The sequence below is a fragment of the Cavia porcellus genome, unplaced genomic scaffold (assembly GCF_034190915.1).
Source record: "Cavia porcellus strain 051 isolate PalLab524CR breed Dunkin Hartley unplaced genomic scaffold, mCavPor4.1 scaffold_16, whole genome shotgun sequence".
NCBI classification, from domain to species: domain Eukaryota; kingdom Metazoa; phylum Chordata; class Mammalia; order Rodentia; family Caviidae; genus Cavia; species Cavia porcellus.
Window position 1 is genome coordinate 31246982 of NW_026947499.1, and position 20990 is coordinate 31267971.

General features: G+C 46.6%; 1 protein-coding gene across 1 annotated transcript; it reads right to left on the reverse strand.

The window, feature by feature from the left end:
• Positions 1-7366: 7366 nt before the first annotated feature.
• Il9r (interleukin 9 receptor) lies at positions 7367-19971 on the reverse strand. The gene is made up of 9 exons (XM_063226174.1): positions 19596-19971; positions 16227-16328; positions 15745-15856; positions 15451-15629; positions 14779-14924; positions 14147-14342; positions 13567-13684; positions 10873-10957; positions 7367-9430 (listed from the first exon to the last, which is right to left on the reverse strand). The coding sequence occupies exons 1-9, from the start codon at positions 19621-19623 to the stop codon at positions 8921-8923; spliced, it is 1476 nt and encodes a 491-aa protein (XP_063082244.1). The 5' UTR covers positions 19624-19971; the 3' UTR covers positions 7367-8920.
• Between the last annotated feature and the right edge of the window lie 1019 nt (positions 19972-20990).

The following is a 20990-nucleotide window of genomic DNA, read 5'->3' on the forward strand; positions in this document are numbered from 1 at the left end:
GTTAATACAAGAGAAGACAAGAGTGGCTGAGAGAGGAAAGAATATGGTGAACTAAAAATCTAAGAAGAATTTTTAAAATGGGAGAAACAAGTAAAAACTAAGGAAAAGTATGCTAAACCAGGCACGGTGGCACATGCTTGTAATCCCAGCACTTAGGAGGCTGAGGATTGCCATGAGTTCCAGGCCAGCCTAGGTTACATGAGTGAGCTCAGGGCCAGCCTCCTCTACATAGTGAGACCCTGTCTGAAAGAAAGAAAGAAAGAAAGAAAGAAAGAAAGAAAGAAAGAAAGAAAGAAAGAAAGAAAGAGAAAGAGAGAGAGAAAGAAGAAAGATATAATAGAAAAAGTGTTGCTAAAGAAGCTTGAGTTGAAAAAATGAGATATAGAAACAAGAAAAAAGGGGACAAAATAAACACCAACTAAATCAAAGAAGAAAACCAAAAATATCTGGCAGGAACTCAGATCAAATATTCTAACAAGAAAATGTACATTCAATTCATGCACAGCTGCTATGCTATAAAGACTTTATAGCATAGCAGTCTGAGGATTCACACAGTTCCCTTCCTGCTTTAGGAGTGGTCTCTTTCCTCTTTTCCCTTTCCTTTTAGGAAAGACACCAGTGCTCTACCAAGGATTTATACTGTCAGTCTCCCTCCCATCCTTCCCCACAGGAACCTAAGGTTAACTGCTCCTCCACAGAATATGGCCTGTATGGAGAGAGTGGTGCTAAGAGATCTCAAAATATGGGCAGTGTTACCAATAGTATGTGCTTATCAAGAAGGCCAGATATAGTTTTGGAGGCAGTTTCTAAACCAGAAGTCCTTGAAGGAGTGGATACTTGCTGTTGATAAGTTCAAGTTGCGATGGCACAGGTGAAAAAGAAGCTCCACTAGTATCCTTTAGCAGTAATTACACTACCCTGTATCTCTAACATATTCACGATGGGCTGTAATTCATATGTCTCACTGTTGGGCAGCTCTGATTTGAATGTGTTACATTCCTGTTGGCTTGCATCACTGGTGGTATGCATCACTGGTGCATGACTGTCGCAGTGGTGGCATGGAACAATCCCATTCCACCAGTGCTACATAGATGACTGTCCCATTGGGCAGCTTGGGATAGTTCCACCAGGTGGTACAAGTTGCCCGATGGGACAGTCGCACATGTACTACCAGTGGTTCAAATCAATGAGAGCATGTTAACCTGTTGGTAAAGTTTGTATCTCTCAGACTAGATGAATTTTACATTGAGCTGATTATGATGTAAGGCTTCCACCAGTGTCTCCGGAAGAGGAACCAGGATACCGCATATCACTGGAGCAGTTAGTGATTTTCATTTCTCTGGTAGGCAAGGTCACCTGCCACAGATCAGCTTTGAAGCGGTTTTAGAAGATGGATCTTTGCTCTTCAGCTCCCCTTAAGATTAAGAAGAATGGGCCAGGGATTTGGCTCAGCGGTTCAAGTGCTTGCCTGGTAAGCATGAGGTTATGAATTTGATCCCCAGTACCAAAAGAAAAAAAAAACATTAAGAAGGATAAAATCTCTCAGGGAAAATGAGGCAGAAACTTCTGATTCTCATGGCTCCTATGCCAGCTGTTGGGGGTATGTGACTTTGCCAGTGGCAAATGAAGACTTGTTTGTTGTTCCTGAAAACCTGCTTATGGTTTATTTCTCGAGTAGTGTAATTCCTGTAAATCTACTCAGAATTTGCTAAGTAGTATGAACAAAGCAATCATTTCAAAAGAAAAAAGTAGGCTGACACAGGAAGATCGCCATGAGTTCCAGGCCAGCCTAGACTACACAGCAAGTTCAAGGCAAACCAGAACTACAGTAAGATTCCATCTAAAAACAAAACAAAAAAAACAAAGCATGAGCTGGGCCTGAGGCCATGAGTGGAAAATGCAACTAAGAGTGTTAATTTGACCCTGGGAGGTGAGGTAAGAAGATCACAAATTCAAACCCAGCCTGTGCAACTCAAAGCAAAAGCTCTGGGTTCAATCAATCCCTAGTTCCTGAAAAGAAAAAAAAAAATTAAAAATGACTTCCATAATGACCGGTGCAGCTCCCCAATGAAACAGGAGACAGGAGACGCTCTTGTGGACGACAGTTAACTGCTGGTTTATTTACGCGGGCTCTGGTTTATATATTTGGCCGTGACCAATCACAGGCTGCCACGAGGAAGCAGGGCAGGCTCTGGCTAACATATCCAGCTGTGGCCAATCAGGAGTTGCCACAGAGTATGGAGTGAGCACGAGGTGCGCACGGGTTGGCTAACTTAAAGAGGGACGTAGAGCATTGCGGAAGCTGGGTGGTCCTTAGTCCCAGGTGGGGTATGGTATGTTGAGCGCCTGCGCCCGACACCATAACACACACTTTCTCTTAGAAATACTGAATACCCAGCTTTCTTCACCTAACTTACCAGACTAATAGGCTACTGAAGTTAGATAATATCCCAGTCAAAACAGTATTCCCATTTATCTTTGAAAACCAACAGTTTTCTCTAACTATCGGTTTAAAAGGCTAAGAAAAGTGGGGCATGGTGGTGCATGCCTATAACCCCAGCACTCAGGAGGCTGAGGCAGGATGAGTTTTGGCTACAAAGTGAGCTCAGGGCCAGCCTAACACATAACGAGACCTTGTCTCAAAAGTGACAGAGAGACAGACAGAGAGGAGATTAAGAAAATCATATGGAAAACAATGAAACTCAGTCTTGATTTTAACATGAATATCATTATTGAAATACATTCTTTTAAGTTTGATAGTATTAGAAATAAATGATTTTTTTTCCTTTTTTTTTTTTTTTTTTTTTTTTGATCGGTACCAGGGATCAAACTCGCAACTGCCTGCTTACAAGGCAGGCACTTATGCCACTGAGCTAAATCCCCAGCCCCAGAAATAAATGATTTTGTACATATTTCTCTTAGACAAAATATTCAGTAAGTTTTAATGACAAATTTACTTTTTTCTTTCCAAATGATTTTTTAGGTTTCTAGAAAAGTATTACCACAATCACATTCCAACTTCAGAAAAGAACCTGTTGCCTTGGTCTTCTTCAGTCTCAGTCCAGTTCCTCTCTACCACTCCCAGTGCTATTCTGGAGGGTGTTATCTGGGTTACAGTGTAGTGTCCTAAATAATTTGTTTATTTTTCTTGTAAAAAGGTTCAAATTTAGTGCAAACCCAAATTCATTAAGGTACAATCAAAACAAATGCATTGTCTCAAGCATACCCCTTCAAGTATGTTTGAATCCCTGCTGTCTCCCAAAGTATCTCTCTCTCTAGGAGAATATGAAAACAAAGTTCCCTTACATTGTTTTAAGCCCATTCAAAGGTAGTTTAAAGTAAGATAACACTATATCTCCTTTCAGAAAAAGCAGATGACTTCAGGTAACTTACTCCAGACTCTTCTGATTATGGTGCGAGAGGAAACAAACTATCACACTTGAAACAAACAATAAAGGCCAAGAAAGCTCCCTGACTAAAACAAATACCCCTGACTACAACAAACGCCTTAGCAGCAAATACCAGGTGGTGGGCCTGGGTTCAGTGGTGGTGAGTTCCAAAGGACAGGGCCATCTCTACCTCTATAGCATTACCAGTTGCAATCTTCATGGCTTCTGTCTAGGGTAGCTCTGTTCTCTGCCTGTGGCTTTCTCCATCACATATTCCACGTTCCTGACACCTCCAGTACCCCAGGCTTTCCACTCTACTTTAGCTTCACTTTCACAGCTTCCTCACGCACTTCTGTCCCAGGACACACTGCCTGGCCTCCCAGGCTTCCTTCTGAAATCTAGTTACCCCACAACTTCTGCCTTCTCCGTGACCAGAAAACCATCAGTACCCAGGTGACAACATGATCTGCTGCCAGTGTGAGAAGTAGCCAGCCCTTTCAGTTCATATCTGTGGCATTCTCTGAGCACTTGCATGGCTGAGCATTGTGAAACATATTCTGAGGAACCAGTTCCCTAGACAGCCCTTCTCAATTAGGGCTCTTTGGAGCTCCCTTCTCAAAGCCAAGTCTTTCAAAAGACTTTGGCAGTGAAGCTAAAAGACTTTATTCTTTTGCAGTGAAGTATGGGGTCTTGCTAATTTCCAAAGTTCCCTCAAACCATCTTTGCTATTGTCCTGATGCATAATACCTGGTTTCTTTTGAGTGCTAATCTTTTTAACAAGCATGTTTTCTTTTGCCTCACAACCTTGAACTCACAATCTTGGCTTCCCAGGCAGGTGCTTGTGCCTGTTGAGCTAAATCTCCTATTCTGCAGATGCTTCTTTTCTGGTAAAACTGAAAATTTTAGCCAGGTGTGGTGGAACATGCCAATAATTCCAGCATAGAGGAGGTTGCTTCACTGCTTCAAGGTTAGCCTGAACTACACAGTTAAACTGTCTCAAAAAATTAATTAATTAGATAAATAAAACTTCCTGCTATAGTTTTAAAAAATGAAAAATTTTCATTTAGGTTTTTTGCTCAATTGTCACTGCAAATCTAGCTAAAAGCTTCTAGCAGTACTCATGTCACAGCCTGAATGTTGGGCTCCCTTAAAATCTTCTTCATATTAATTAGTTCACCAACCTTAATCTCAGTCTCCCATTGAAGCCCCAGACATGAGTAAATGTAGACAAGTTTTCCATAGATGCACAACATACATGGTCTATAGACCAACTGCCAATAGTATTTATTGTTCTGAAACCTCCTGAGAATGGCTTTTAGTGTCTGCATTTGTATCAGCATTCTGATTGTCTATGCTCTGAGCAGAATCATCCATCAAGCTCAGTTTACAGCATTCCAGGACTTCGCAAGCTAGTGTCTTCAAAATTTTCCAACTGCTCTCATGAATCAGTTTCAAAGGCTTCTGAACCACATAATCAAGTACAGTCACAGCAACAACCCAATTCTCTGGCACCAAAATTTGTCTTACTCACATTCCTTGTTGGGACAAAATACCCAACACCAGTATCTTAAAGGAAGAGAGGTTTACTTTGGCTCATGTTTGATTGGCTGACTCAAAGCAGAAGTGAAAGAACCTGGATGTAGGAAAGCTGTTTATCCTATGTCTTCTAGGATGCAGCGAGAAAGGAGCTGGGGAGGGAGAAATGTCTCTACCAACCAGGCTCACCTCCTAATAGCACATTCAGCTATGAACACATCGGTGGATTAATCCGTAGATAAGTGTAGTGCCCACTTGATCCAATCATCTTCTGAAAGCTCCATCCATCCTGGAACATATGAGGCTTTGGGTTTTTTGGTTTTTGTTTTTTGAGACAGGGTTTCACTATCATACAGGAATGCCTTGAACTCACTTATGAAGCCCAGGATGGCCTCAAAATTACAGCAATCCTCCTGACTCAGCCTCTCAAGTGCTGGGATTATAGGCATTCACCACCATCCCCAACTTGTGTGACATTTTAGATCTTACCCATAACAATATCCTTCTTATGTCCATTAAAATTTCCCAGATACTTCCTATGCTAAACGGTTTTTTGTTTGTTAAGTTGGTTGGGTTTTGTTGTTGTTGTTTTTTTGAGACAGGGTTTTGCTAGGCAGTTCAGGCTGGCCTTGAACTAACTCACTTTATAGCCCAGACTGGCCTCAAGGTTGCAACACTCCTCCTGCTTCAGAGTCCCTAGGGCTAGGATTATAGGCATGTACCACCATGCCCAGCAGTGATCTTGTATTTTATCCAGAGTACATCTGATTTTAGGTATGATGCTATGGAACTATTTAAAATTGTACATTGATAATTTTTATTTTAGCAGACTACATGTGTAAATGTTAACTTCAGTTGAAGTTAACTAGATTTCTGTGGGTTGTGGTTTTCAGATTGCCATCAGTTTAGAAAACCTTTGATGTGACATTTGGAGCTCTTTCATATGTGAACTATACAGAACTATACCTGGTATCTGGCTAGCAATCTAGACCTTAATTATTTGTCCAGTCTTTTCAGACCTGTGCATGAGCAGCTCAGCTTGAGCCTGAGTTGCAGAATGATTTTCTAAACTCATTCGTCTCCACAGTCTTCACATGTCACACTCAGACCTTCTCTTCTGGTTTTCTGTAAACAAAACATAGGCCTTAGTTCCTGCAGTTCTGCACACTTTCTACGTAAGAGGCTGTGTCCATAGCAAGTACCAAGAATTTAGGAAGTAATGAAATGGGTGTAAGTGCCACTCTTGGGAAATCGGCTGCTCAAATGAGAAAGGAGTGTTCCTATGAGCTCCACTGTCACTACTGTGACCCCAGAGTGTCCTGGATTCTAGATGAGATGATATAGTCTGCAGAATAACAGTCATAAGTAATGGGAAATGAGAACATTACAAAGTTTCTCACAGTATTAGGAGTTCCCTTTATCTTCTTCAAGCCAGAAGAGTTGGGTTACCTCTGGAATTCTGTCTGCTTTCTCGTGTCCCTCCTGGGTCCCAGGCTGCCTTGAGAGCAGGGCATAGGACATGAGGGAAAATAGGAAACTTTCTTCTGGTTAGGTATTTTGAAACACATTTTTGTTTCCTTCCTTTCTGCCCTCCATGGTTTACTTTCCTGGATGGTCACAGATGCTTATTTATGCTGCTACAGGTTTTACTGTTGGAGTCAATCAAACTCTTTCTTTCTTTCTTTCTTTCTTTCTTTCTTCCTTTCTTTCTTTCTTTCTGTCTCTTTTTTCTTTTTTTTTTTCAGACTTTCATTTAATTATTTATTAACTTACTTACTTATCTGAGACCCAGCCTTGGTATACAGCTTAGGCTGGGCTTGAACTCACTATGTAGCCCAGGATGGCCTCAAACTCAGTGATTCTCCTACCTCAGCATCCCAAGAGCTGGGATTACAGGCATGTGCCAGCACACCTAGCTGTTGTTTTTTGTTGTTGTTGTTGTTTCTGTTTAGAGACAGGGTCTCTCTATGCAGTTCAGGTTGGCCTTGAGCTCACTCTGTAGCCCAGGCTGGTCTCGAACTCACAACAATCCTCCTACCTCAGCCTCCCGAGTGCTGGGAATACAGGCATGAGCCACCATGCCCAGCTATTTGGGGTGGGGGGGCGGGGGATAGGGGCATGACCACAAACTTGCCAGAGAGGTGCTTATGCCACTGAGCTAAATCCCCAGCCCTAATGGTTCTTATAGTATATCAATAACTAGTTTTTCACTCTGTTATTGATGATTTCTTTTCTCTTGTTTATGGTGTCATAGTTATTGATTTTACTTGCTTTTTACTGCATGCCATTACCTGGTTTGTTTTTGTGTCATCAACACTACTGTGTTTCATTTTCTCCTCTCAGAGTTATGCTGGGGATCAGCCTGGAGAAAAATGTTGGATAATAATGTCCTTCAAATATTACGTTGATAGGTTAAGAGTGGATAAATGCAAAGACATAACTAAAGGACACAATGAATTTAATTAAAGATATTAATAAGACATTCAAGCTGGGCATGGTAGTGCATGCCTGTAATTCTAGCATGTGGAAACCGAAGTAGAAAGATCACCACATGTTCAAAGTCAGCCTGGGCTCCACAGTAAGTTCAAGATCCTAGGCCAGCCTGTACTACAAAGCAAGACCCTGTCAAAAAAAAAGTGAAAACGAAAGTTCAATAAGTTTAAAGAAGAAGCAAACAATAAACTGAGGCTATTTTGATAAAGAATTAGGCTGAAATGAAGTCAAGAGGACATAGTTTATGAAAATTCAGTGGAAAGCATGGGCAGCAAATGTGACCAATGTGAAAATAATGTCAGAAATACAGGAAGACAAGCTGGATATGGTAATCGTAAACTCAATGATATCCTAAAAATGACAAGATAACATGTAAACTGGATTCAGCAACTGCTAGATGACTCAAACAAAGAATCCCCAAATTATAAGAATAAATGAAAAATGAGGAGGTAACTCAAAAGATATAAAAAATTTATTCACTGAAATGATAGCAGAAAATTTTCCAAATCTAGGGAAAGAATTTAATAGTCAAGTATAAGAGGGATAAAGGGCCACATCCAGAAAAAATCCTTTCACAAATCACTGTCAAAGAACCAGAAATTCAAAAAAAAAAAAAGAAGAAGAAGAAAATACTAAAAGCTGTTAGGAAAAAAAAAAAAAGAAATACCCTCACAAAACAGAGAAGTAACTGAAGTAACTATTCAGCCCACCAGAATAACTGTGGATTTCTCTGCTTCTTAGCCACCCTGTTTGTGGTATTTTGTTAGAGCAGCCCTAGGAAAACAATCCAGGTACATTCTGCTCTGTCCACCACTCTCCAGATCATAGCTGTCTCCCCAAGTCCACCCCACAAGAGGATGGGAGCGAGGCCCTCTGCTACCCACCCTGTCTGAGAGCTCTGGCCTCAGTGCTCAGCATCCCGGGGCCAGCAGGAAGTTGAAGACAAGGAGGCCCAAGAAGCTGGCCTCTATAGCCCATCACTGAGTCCAGGGTCACTCAATTGAGGTCACTGAGCTTTCTCCCTGATGTTCTTAGAGCCCAAAAATCCCAGGGGTGGAGTTTTTCTGGCCCTCTTACCTGCAATTCCTACCCCAGACATCCAATTTTGAACAGACAAGATGACCCTTTTCACCTCCATGTGGAAGGTGCCACAAGAAGCACAGCAAAAGGATGCTCACCTGCTTGGTGTCTCACCTGTATCCCCTGGGCAGAACAGGCTGGGAGGAAGAGGCCTGGGATGAAGCCAGGAGGGGAGAGGGGAAGGGAGGGATAGCTGTCAGGATGCTGGGGCAAGTGGAGGGGGAGGAGCCTCACGCCTCCATCCAGACAGGGAGCCTCTCACCACTCCAGCTCCCCTTCTCGGCAAGTCCAGTCCCAGGCTAAGGGCCCAGGGATTTTAGTCCATTTTCCAAAAATGGACATGATACAGCTGGCTAAGTCAGGGTTCTAGACTTCCAGGACCGAGTCCACAGTGTGCCCAGAACAGGAGGCAGCAAAACACCCTAGAGGTCCTCAAGCAGCTCATGACCCTGGCTGTGACCAGGTCCCTCACAGGTGCCTCCCTGCTGGACACACAAACCCTGCTGGAAATAGGAAAGGCTACAACCCAAGGCTGTGATGGGCATAGGACTCTGCATATGTCCTGGGAGGGCTGAGGGATGGCAACCCCCATAGCAATTCAGGACACAGTAGTCGCCACTACCACCCTCTGAGTCTGGGCGAGCTGGTCTGATGGACGACATGTGGACCCAGTCCTCCTGTGGTAGATAGGGGGATGACTGTCCCCCAAACTCCACACACCCTGCTGGCAGCACATCCTTTGAGCTCAAGCCCCTTAGGAGGCCACAACCAGGGTTTGCTTCCTCCTCCAGACCTGAGGATTGCCAGGGCTGTGCTGGGCTATATGTGAGCAGAGTGATGACCTCCCACACGCTGGGCTCTGAGACTCCTTGTGCAGTGGCGTCACAATCCTGAGCTGGCTGTGGACCAGCCTCATGGGCCCCTGTCCAGGTCTGGAACAGAGCACAGGGAGGAGGGAAGGGCTAATTCAGAATAGCAACCTCTTTCTTCAGGAAACTCTCCAAACATTCACACCCAGCGCCCAAGGGGCGCCTGTACCCAGAACTTTCCAAATTTCCTGTGTTCCTTCAGAGGAACCCTAAGTCCCAGTCTCTCAGGGTTCCTTCCCAGAATCTCATACTCAGAGCAGCCTTAACCAGGGTATAGACAGTGGCAGGTACTTAGGACCCAGCAAACCTCTATATCCTACTACCCAGGGCCTTTCAACAGCTATAGAGACTGAGGATCAACATCCTGAACTCATCACACACAAAACACAGAAGTAGTCAGAACCCTTCTGTGAGGCCACAGGAGGCCCTGACCTCCAAAAGCAATCTGTTCCCTGGGCAGAACCAGGAGCCTTCACCAAATGCAATGCACATACATGCCCTACATCTGTTCCCAGGATCACTATCCAAGTGCTGGACCACCCCTGCTCCCAGGATGCTGGAACTCTGCAGGGTGACCCAGCCCAGGGCCAGTCACTATCCTTGCCCCACTCGGCTATGTCTCCAGTCATCCAGGCTCTTCACAGTCTTCCCACTGCCTTGAGGGAAGTGGCAGATTTCGTTAAGAGCTAAGTGCCCAGTTTCAAACTTGAAATTGTATTTGGGGACAACAGTTTTGAAAGTTTCAAACTTGAAATTGTATTTTGGGGCAACAGTTTTGAAAAGGCTTTTTGTTTGTTTTTGCATAATAAGTAACACAAGATGAACATGTGCCTGCCCACAGGGCAGAGAGAAATGCAGGGACACCTGAGGGGAGGAGCTTAGTACTGAGAAGGGAAACCAGTGCCCACCCATGGGCACCCACACACACATAAACTGTGAACCTCAGGAAACCACACAGATGATCAATGCAACCCGCTAGGTGGCTTGTACCTGCCTGTGGCCTACAGGAACCAAATAGGCCCACAAAGGGTAAAATGTAGCATTTACTTAAGAGCCCTGGTCCCCACAGGTGGTCCACAGTGGCCTCCAGGGGTCTAAGATCCTGCCAGGGGCCCAGTAGCAGAGCAAGCAGCAGAGACCCTTCCCCAAACACATCTTTGGAGGAAACGTGGGAAGAAGGACGAGTCAGAGGTGGGTACAGAGAGTGGTTCAATCTGCCCTTTGAACTGACCATTTCCTTCCGTGCAGAGCAGAGGAGAGTGGTGAGCTATGAGAAAGTTTAGTTTTTGCACCAAGAACAGAACAAAAACAAATCAGCAAAAGGAAATATGACTAAGTTTTTGACCCCTTGAGACACAGTATGTACGTTTAAACCCCTATCTGAACAAAGAAAGTTTTGAGCACTGACAAAGCCCCCATGCTCATCCTGACCCCCCTTCAAGCCCCACCCTGTGCTTGCCAGACCTTTACACCTGCCCCACACAGCCTGTGGTGCCCCCACACACCTGGAAGTTCCCACCATGCACAGTGTAGAGGGGCTGGAAGAACGCCGCTGGTGAGGGTACGTGCTGGTAGAAGGATCTCTTCACCCTGAGGCCAGGAAGGGACAGTCTGTAGAGATCTGGACAATGTCTCTTCCCAAGACCACACTCCAGAAGGCCTGAGATTACCATCGATGCCAGCCCACCACATCCAGGATGCTATATATACTTCTTTCCCCATTGCAGCATCCAAACTTGCCCCCAGAAGGCTGGGCACACAGTCCACTTCTGTAGACCTAGCTATTCAGAAGGTTGAGATAGGAGAACTTCTTGAGCCCAAGAGTTTGTTTATTTGTTGTCTGTGTGTGCTTATGCATGTGTGTGTGTTACTAGGGATTGAATCCAGGACCTTCACACTGAGCTATATCCCCAGCCCTTTTTTCATTTTTTTATTTTGAGACAGGGTCTCCCTAAGTTGCTAAGTTTCCCTGGGCTGAGCTCAAACTTGAAATCCTGCCTTAGCCTGGGTGCTGAGATTACAGGTGTGCACCTCTGGGCCTTGCTTAAGTCTAGGAGTTTGACACAAGCCTGGGGAACACAGCAATCTCAATTTAAAAACAACAACAACAAAACCAATCTTAATTTTTAAAAAATCTTAAAAAAAAAAAAAACACCCAGACAATCCTACCCTCTGGGCAGGATACATTTTGGCAGGCCACGGCCTCTCTGGATAATGCCCATAGACCTGATGGATACCAAAACATGTGTCCTTCACAGGACAAACTGCAACGTTCACACCTAGAAGTGAGCAGCCAGGTTCTGGTTGGTTGGTTGGTTTTTTATTGGTTTGTTGTTTTCTAAGACAGGATCTTGCTCTGTAGTTCAGGCTGGCCTTAAACTCACTATGTAGCCAAAGAGTGCCCTCAAACTCACAACAATCCTCCTGCCTCAGCCTCTTGACCTTGACTACTGGGATTACAGGCATGCACCACCACACCTGGCCTAAAGCCAGATTCATAAACCTCAGAGTGAGCAAGTGGCTCCAAAAACCTTATCTGTGGCACCAGCAGGCAGCCTGTGGTTTCCCACCCCATTCAAAGTCTCCCTGAACACCAGATCTCCTGCCAGGACCCACTGGCCTCCATGTGCAGAGTGGGGGAGATCTCCAAACCAACAGAGCCAAATTGACCTCATAAGTCTCCCTCTCAAGTTTCCACCTCATGGATTATCCTCAGATTCTTAAGACCCGGGAAATTTCCTTCACTTTGTCCCATTTTTTCTTTTCTTGTTTGCTCAAGTCAAACTGCCACTCCATGGACACTACCAGGTCCCTTCTATCCCAGTGGTTCACTCTCAAAATGAACCTCCCTCAGCATACATTGAATACCCTTCCCATGCTCTCCATAGCTCCAAGAAGAGCCAGCACCCTCCTGCTCTACAGGACCCTGCACCATACCCTTGCCCACCCCCTCTGCCCTCTCTGTCCATTCCCCTCTCATCTTCCCCAAGACCTGGCCATAGCTGAACAGTCTCTTACAGCACCTCCTCTCAGACATGGTCCCATCCCCTCCTTGATACCTGACAGGCCATGCATGAGGCATAGGAGCTTATCTAAGGTGAGCCTTGTCCCTTCTGCTCTCTGAGGCAACCCCTAGACTGCAAACAGGTTCTTATGCACTCTAAATGGAAAAATAACACTTTCATACAAAGTGTGAACAAATGAGCAAAATTGCAAGCCCCAAAGGCAGGAGACAAAGACTTTGGATCCTGGTTCTCAGTGACTCTATTCTTCCACAGCTGATAGGAACCAAGCTGTCCTAGTCTGCAGTCTTTGTCACAGGACATCCTTCTCTTCTTTCTCCTGGCAACTTGAGAGCCCCCTCTTACTAGCCCAGTGTGGAGACTTGAAGACACTCATCTATCCAGAACCGGACAGTAGAGAAGGAAGGAAAGGAGCTAGGAGGGCTGACCTATTATGCCCCAGACAGCACATAGATACACACACATGCATCAATGACACACATTCACACACACTAACAGATGCACACACTAATACATACACTAACAGGAACATTCTAACACATAGAAGGAAACATTCACACACTGATATACATACACATTAACACATGTGCACACTCATACATGTGAGGCACAAACCTCCACTAACATGTACGCACTAAGAGGTGCACACTAGTGCACTCATATATGTATCTTACTTATACAGGCTTACTGTACATGTAAGTACATGTAAACATGTACTTACATGTACATGTTTGCATGCAGTAACAAATGCACATTAACACACATACCTCACACGCACACACGTACTAACAGATGCACACACTAACATTCATGTATAATCACATGTACCATTCACATATACACACATGCACATGCTCATATACACTAAGCTGCACACACTAGTACAGGCAAACTAATAGGTACACACTTACACTAACACTTCACATATACATTCACTCATGCACTTCACATATATATACCATGTACACAATCACATACACTAATAAATGCAGACACTTCACAGATATAGTTCACATGTACACTAACAGATGCACCCACACCAATGGATACACACCTCACTACATATGTACTCATACACATATAGTTACCAGTGCACATACTAACACACACCTCAATACACTAACATATAGGTACACTAATACATTCATGTGTACACAAACTCCATTGGTCACCTACCTGGGTGACAGCTTGAACAGGAGGTAGGTCAGGCCAGTCAGCAGAAGAAAGATGGTTACAGCAACAAGGATGGTCTCTGGCCATATGCCTGATGAAATTAAGAGGCCTGTGGACAGGACTATGAGCAGCATTACTGTCCAGTTGTATCCCCTAACCCACTCATTAATGCCCTAAAGTAGAAAGGGTTTAGGATGGCTTTTGAAGATTTGTGTCATGCTTGCTGAAGTCTCCGAGGTGAATCTCACTCTGGGTCTCACTCTTCCCATCTGCCATATGGTCAGTGGTCAGGTCTGTAAACCTTCCTAGTACCGCTGTGCACAAGTCAACCCAGCCTATCAGGGACAACCCTGTCCATCTCCAGATAGAAGCACCAGCCTGGAGAGAAATCCTAGGCCACGCTCACTCCTAATGGTAGCCACTAAACACAGCTTCCTGGGCAGCCAATGCACATTGCCCCCTTACCCATCTCAGACTCCAGGTGAGGGGAGTCTAGGAGGGCTAAAGGCAGGAGGGGACGGAAGGACAGAAGAGAAAAGGCCTAACCCAGGCTGTGAAAGAACAGCTACCACACAACACCCACCTCGAGGAGAGGAGAAGCACACAGACTGGCTCCAGTTGCTCCACTGACCCTCAAGACGCTCCTCCTCTGCCATGTGCCCCTCTTGAGTGGCTATCTGGACACGCAGCCTGGCTTCATAGGTGGATCCAGGGTCTAATTCAATGGCTTCAAGGACAATCCAAGTCACCCCAATTATGTGATCCTTATACTGGGCTCGCTGTAGGGTGGAAGGCCATTAGCAGATGTTGAGTGTAGCTGGGTCCATCAGCCCTTGAGATGTAAATGCATACACAAACAGGCCTACTGATGTACACACACACAGATACACCTGTATTCATACAGATGAACCTACCCACACACATCTACAGCCACATTTTCACACTTGCATGCACAGCCATGCACACTGATGTATGTGCACAGGGACACAGTCACCATTCATTGACGTCACAGGTGGACATGCCTAGTGCACACACACATAAACACAAGGCCCACACACACTCATGTATACTCATAAATGCATATAAACTTGTGCAAATAATGAAAGCACACACACACACATACACACTTGGCTGTGAACCCCTCCCCTCTTCACCATTCACTCTAGCTGCTCCCAGGGGAAAAGAGAGTCCCACGAAAGCCAACTAAAGTGTTACCTCCCAGGTCTCTTCCTGCCTCTTGAAGGCCAGTTCATAGCTGAGAAGTGTGGCCATTGGCTCCAGGGGAGGACTGATACTCCAGGTCAGGACGCAGGAGCCAGAGCTAGTATTGCTCTGTAAGTCAGAGGGAGGGTCCAGCTTAACTGAAACACAGTGAGGCGATGTGAGGCTGCAGCCCCATCCTCTGACCCAGAACCAACGCTCTAAAAGATTCCTGAAGGGCCCTGGTCAAGACTGCCTCAGATTGGGGCCTCACTGGAAGACTGGGAGAACAGACAGCAATGACTTCTATCCCATTCAGCAAGGTGGTTTCTGAATCTTGGTTTCCCTTTCCTTCACAGTCTATGGCTGGAAGCTCTTCCCAGTGTCTTGCTAGAGTTCTTTCTACTATTACTGAAGAGCATTTCCAGTGACTGAAACTAAGCCATAGCTCCAACCCAACAAGTCATATATCTTCATTCTCTGCTAAGACCCAGACTGCTGAGCCACCTGGGCCCTCCCTTCTCAGGAATCCAGTCTGCTCCCACTCCTGGGTCTTCCTTGGTGGTCTTGGGACCACATGGGTCAGAGGCCAAAGTCCCCCAATCTCCAAGCATCAAGTCCCCAGCCTCCAAGCATGAAGTCCCTACTCCAAGCATCAAGGCTGCTCCTGGCAAGGCCCCTGCTCACCATGTCTCCGGGGCAAGTACTGTGGGTCCACGAGGCTGACCTGTTCCTTCCCAGAGACACAGTAGTGGAAAGTGATGCTGAAGTTGTCAGAAGGCAGCAGCACTTCCTCAGGTGGCAGCACCACGGTACATGTGTTACCCTGGAAGATGCACTTGTGCTTGCTGCCAGGTGCCTGGTTGCTGGAAAGGCCACGTATCAGCACCAAGGAGTGCCACTGCCTCCTATGGGGGGGGGCACGCCTCCAACCCATGTCCCTCTCCCCAGGTAAGCCTGACCCTCCACCTCACACCTCACCTGGTGAAGAGGAGCCAGGGGCCACAGCCCTGGCCCAACTCTGGGGCAGACCAGTGGCAATCAATCCTGAGGATGTAGTTGGTGAGGCAAGTGAAAGTTTCAGCCCTTGTCCCTGGGGATGATGACCATTGAGGATCACAGTGAATGCTTCAGGGCCGAGCTAAGTCAGGGGCCAGAGACGACCTGCAGCATAATCCTAACAAGGCAGTCCCCAGAGAATGATCCCAGGAGAATTTGCAAGTGCAGGGCTGGGAGGCCCAAAAGGTGGTGGGTTCCGATGTTGGCACACTATGGCATGTGTACTACATCAGGCTCTTTATATCACTAAAAGATCTAAAAGGTTCACCATCACTTCCCTAGAGGATAAAGGTGGGAAACAAGGGTGGGTAGGATCCCTAGAGGAGAGGTCTCAGGTGTCCCCCAACCCAGTTCCTAGCTCTCTACCCAGCCATCTCATACAGATACCAGTGCCCATTCCTCACCTCCTCCCTCCTCTGGGACAGAGACTCCCCAGCAGATACAGGTCCAGAGCAGGAGCCAGGTGCCCACATCTCGAATCAAGGCCTCATTCTCCAAGGTCCAACCTGCAAGGGACTGAACTGAGAGGCCTATGCTAGGCACCCCTCTGGGAAGGTGTCCCCCATGAGATCCTCCCCAACAAAGGCTCTGAGTGGGGCGACCACATATGCTCTTGCTATATCCCATGAAAGAGGCTGAGCACCTCTGTCCAAGCTCCACTGACCATATGCTAAAGCTCAGAAGGGTCACTTGACCTGACCAAAACTCCTAACTCAAGCTCAATCTGCTGGGTCCTAGTCTCTGAGACTATGCCTCACATCTTCCCAGAAGGCCCCTGTCTGAGACTAAAACCTCTACCAGCCCATTCCCTTGTCCTGTCCCCAGGTTCAGGTTCAGCACAGCATAGTGGGGTGGGGGGAACTAGTTACTATCAACAACCAATAAAGATTCGCTGAGCTCCTTGATGATGCATCCTGTGCTACTTTAGTTCTGAGAACAGTCATGCAAAGAGTAGCCCCTATTCATAACCAGGAATCAGAGTCCCAAGAATGGGTGGCACCTTGCCTGAGGTCACATAGCCAACCTCTCTGTATCCACACTCCCTTTCTCTGCCTTAAAGACCCATGCCAGGTTCTGCCCCAGAACACAGATAAGGATGGCAGCAGGTATCCGTGCAATGGACGACACTGCCTAAATTGCCTCTCCCAGGTGTGCTGAGAATGGTGAGGCCTTGGACTCTGGGATACATGGGGGAGTCAGAGGCTTGCTACAGGCCATGGGGTATCAGGAAGTGCCTGAGCGTGGGGAAGTTGTTGACGCCCTGTCACCCCATTTGTAGCTACAGATGACTCACTGATAGCCCCTAAGCAGGAAGCAGGACCAGCCTGGTTATACAAGACTGATTAGTGATAAAGATGAGAAAAGGAAGCAGACATGCACACAGACCACAGCATGCTACTCCCTAGGAGCTACACACCCTCCCACAGGCACTACACCCACTCCATCAGCCCCCAGAAGCCTATCTGTGCATGCACATCCTTCCCTGCAAGTGTGTGGTCCCACACTAGCAGCAGCAGCATGAAAGAATAGTTCACTATAGCACTGTCTACCAGAAGTTACTGGTAAGGTATGGGTGGGACATCAGCCCATTAAAGGTGTGGAAAAGCAGTGCGACTGGGACCTTGACAAACCTCAGCTCCACACTGACCCAGACCCAATGGACAATCCTGTCCCAGCTGGAGAGGTACCCAGTTGATCCACAGAGGTGCAGAATTGGCCTGGCCTAACACAGGACAGATGATTGAGAGTAGGGAGTATGGTGACTTCCAGCTTAGCAGTCTCCTTTACTAGACAAGTTCGGGGGACAGTGGGGCAGGAGCCACCCTGGGGAGTACAACCATCAGCAATATGGTCACCCTGAGGTAAAGGGCCTGCCTTTTCCTTTGCATCTTTCATCTACATCTGGTAAGATGGGTAAGTTAGGGTGACCATTTTCCTACTAGTGAAGAAAACGAGACCCACAGAGATCAAGGACTTGTTGCACCTATAATCTCTTTTCTTAGCAGGTGTCCTAGCAGCTCTCACATAGCCTGTGAGCTTCTAGAGAGCAGAGTGTGACTCCCACCTTGCACACCCCACAGAAAACATCACAATTGCTTCACAAAGGATGTGAAGCCTCAGGCAGCCACATCCATCCCCAGGGCACCACAGGCCTCTCTTCCCTTAGGGCTTCTCGGGCACAGGGCAGGACATTACTAAGCCCAGGCTCATCACTCCCTGACCAAGGGCCAGGCAGTCAGAGCAGATGCACACAGCATACCTGCACACTCCCTGTCCTGTGAGAGGTCGGGAGTGAGCCCCGGGAGGTCTGACCACAGATCAGACACCACGCCACAGGCTAGTGTGAGAGCAGGAAAGGAAGCCAGTGTCTGCCATTGTTGGCAGGGCTGCTCCCTGATACCCCAGTTCTGTTAACCCTGGCTGATACTACTAACCAACATCCCCATTTCTACCAGAAACAAATGGGACACAGCCCTCAGCGCTCAGCCTTCCATAGCCTCCGGGTCCTGATCTAGCTCAGATGGCCTGCCTGCTCATTTCCTGGACCACTATGAAGTTGTGGGAAGAACTATGGCTGGATCCCTGTCTTTGGCCACAGGCTGGGCCAGAGCCAGAGGAAAGTCTCTTTACAGTCTCTCCCACACCCTTCCTGGCTTCCTCATCCACTCTGTCTCCTCTGCCTTGTGTCTCTCCCATCCAGTCCCCTCCCTAAAGCTCTCCGCAGTCCCCAGAGTCAAATGGGACAGCAAGAGTCAGGCAAAGCCTGCTTTGTACAGTACCTCAGTTGTACAAACAAAGGATAGAGGGGAGTGGCCACAGCCAGGGCTAGCATAGAGGTGACACTACTCTCTAAAGGGATCTGGGGCAAAGAACACCCCTCTACTCCTGCCACCTTGGTAAAGAGGCACCTCCTCTAACCAGTACTCCCCCTCACCAGCTTAGTACAGGCAAAGTTCACTGCTACATGAGTTCAATCTGGCTCAACGGTGAGAACTTTCATTTCCTGGACCCGCCCCAACTCCTTAAATCCCCCTGCCCCTCTCAGAGGCCACCCTTGACACTAGGTTTAGGGTTCTGGGACATAACTTGAGGTCACACAGGCAAGATTCCCAGTCTTGATCTCATAAGGCCAAGCTCTGACAAGAGACTGATCCCAGGACAACAGGCATCACAGGAAGAACAAGTAGGGCAAAGGGGACAGTCCCAGCTGGCTCCCATCAAGCCCCTGTGAGAACAAACTAGCCCAGAGCCCTGGGGAATGCAGAGGGTGTCACTTCCTCCAAGAAAATTCTTTTCCCTCATTTCCCTGTTTGGCTTCAATGATCTCCTGGAATTCCACCCATTCCCACTGCTTTTCCAGCTCCCCTTCTTCTCTGACACCCTCTCTCCTCTGGTGGCTGGGAGGGGACTAGCCAACTCCAGGGCCTCTGCTCCATCTCATGGTTCACAGCTGAGCCAGTCTGGCCGAAGAATGCCCATCTTCCCTCATCCTCACAAAGTCACTGAGGAAACAGATTCTTCCAGAATTAGAAATGCTGCCTGACCAACTCTGGCCTTCTTTCTGTCCAGTTCCAGTATAGCCACACTGGAAATTAATATATAATTCTAACATTCTGAACTGCAAAGTCTGAGAAAAGCTGAAGTTTACCCAGAGGTAAAACTAAGACAGTACCCTGCACACACTTAAACTGGGCCAGGTTTGGGAGCCACTCATCCTTCTCTGCCTCCTGAAGTTTTCACTGACCTGAAAGGTTTGGGAGCCTCAGACTCACCTTCCCAGATGGATCTGCCCAGTGCCATCGCAAGCCTGCAGGTGGCTTGTTAGTGACTGTCCCACGGAGTGCAGCAAAGCCCCTCACCCGATCCAGAAGATAACTGCAGCAGGCAATGACGTGAACCCTCAGGGCAGGCCAACATGAGCCGCCCACATCTGCAACCACAAGTGTACTCAGGGCTGCTGTCTTCCACCAGAGCTGAGAAGCACCTGGCATGGTATATCTCCAGCTAGGGAATTGTGAGGTGGGGAGAATCTGTGTGACACTGAGTTGCCAAACATGATTTGTGATTTGTTTTCTTACTGGCAGATGAGTGTCCACTATGCTCCTCCCAAAAATCCCACTGAGATTCACTGAGCCAGCCTCAGAGGGAGACCCTGGTCAGGTGCACATCACAGGGCAGGACAGGTGTTAAACATAAACACAGTGAAAACTCTGTTAAAGAAATCCATATAGAAGGGAATGTTTGAAATAGGAGTGCTCAGCTGGGCACGGTGGCACACACCTGTATTCTCAGCCCTTGGGAGGCTGAGGCAGGGGGAGTTCACGACCAGCCTGAACTGCACAATGAGACCCTGTCTCAAAAAGCCAAAAAAAAAAAAGTTCATTTTTAACAGAATCATACTGTGCCACCAGGTTTGCAACCTTCTAAAATGCTATTTTCATCACTTTTTTTCTCATTCCTGTGCCTCTGACAAACAGTATCTCCCATGGTTTAAGAATCCCTGCAATGGTCAGGTGTGCATGTTTGTAATCCCAACACTTGGGAAGCTGGGGCAAGAGGATACCCCACACATTCAGGGCCAGCCTAGACTACATAGTGAGTTTGAGGCCAGCCTGAACTATCTGGCAAGACCCTGCATCAACAAAACGTCCCTGCAGTGGATATTTAGATTGTTGCCAGTATCCGATACATCATATGAAGGTGACAGATAGTTCTGGGGATGGATGTTTACTCACTAGATTGAGTACTTCTACATGAAAAATTGCTATTAGAACTGTGGGGTGTCAGCACTGGCATTTCACAATATTGGTAGATACTGCCAAGTACTTACAAAAATATTACATCAACTTCTACTCCCACCAGCAACATGAAAATGCCTATAACCCTTAAGAATAAACATGTCTTTAATCTCTGCCAGTCTGATAGGCAAAGATATTTCAATTTTATTTTTATGTCCTTAACAATTAAGAGAAACATCTTAGTACTCAGGAGACTGAGGAAGGTAGATAGATCACTGTGACCTGGAGGGCATCCTAGGCTACAAAGTGAGTTCAAGGCCATTCTGAATTACATGGTGAAACCCTGTCTCAAAAAAAAAAAAAAGACAGAACAATATGTATGTATTAGCTATGTTCTTTGGGGTTACAAATAAGTTCACTTCTCAGCAT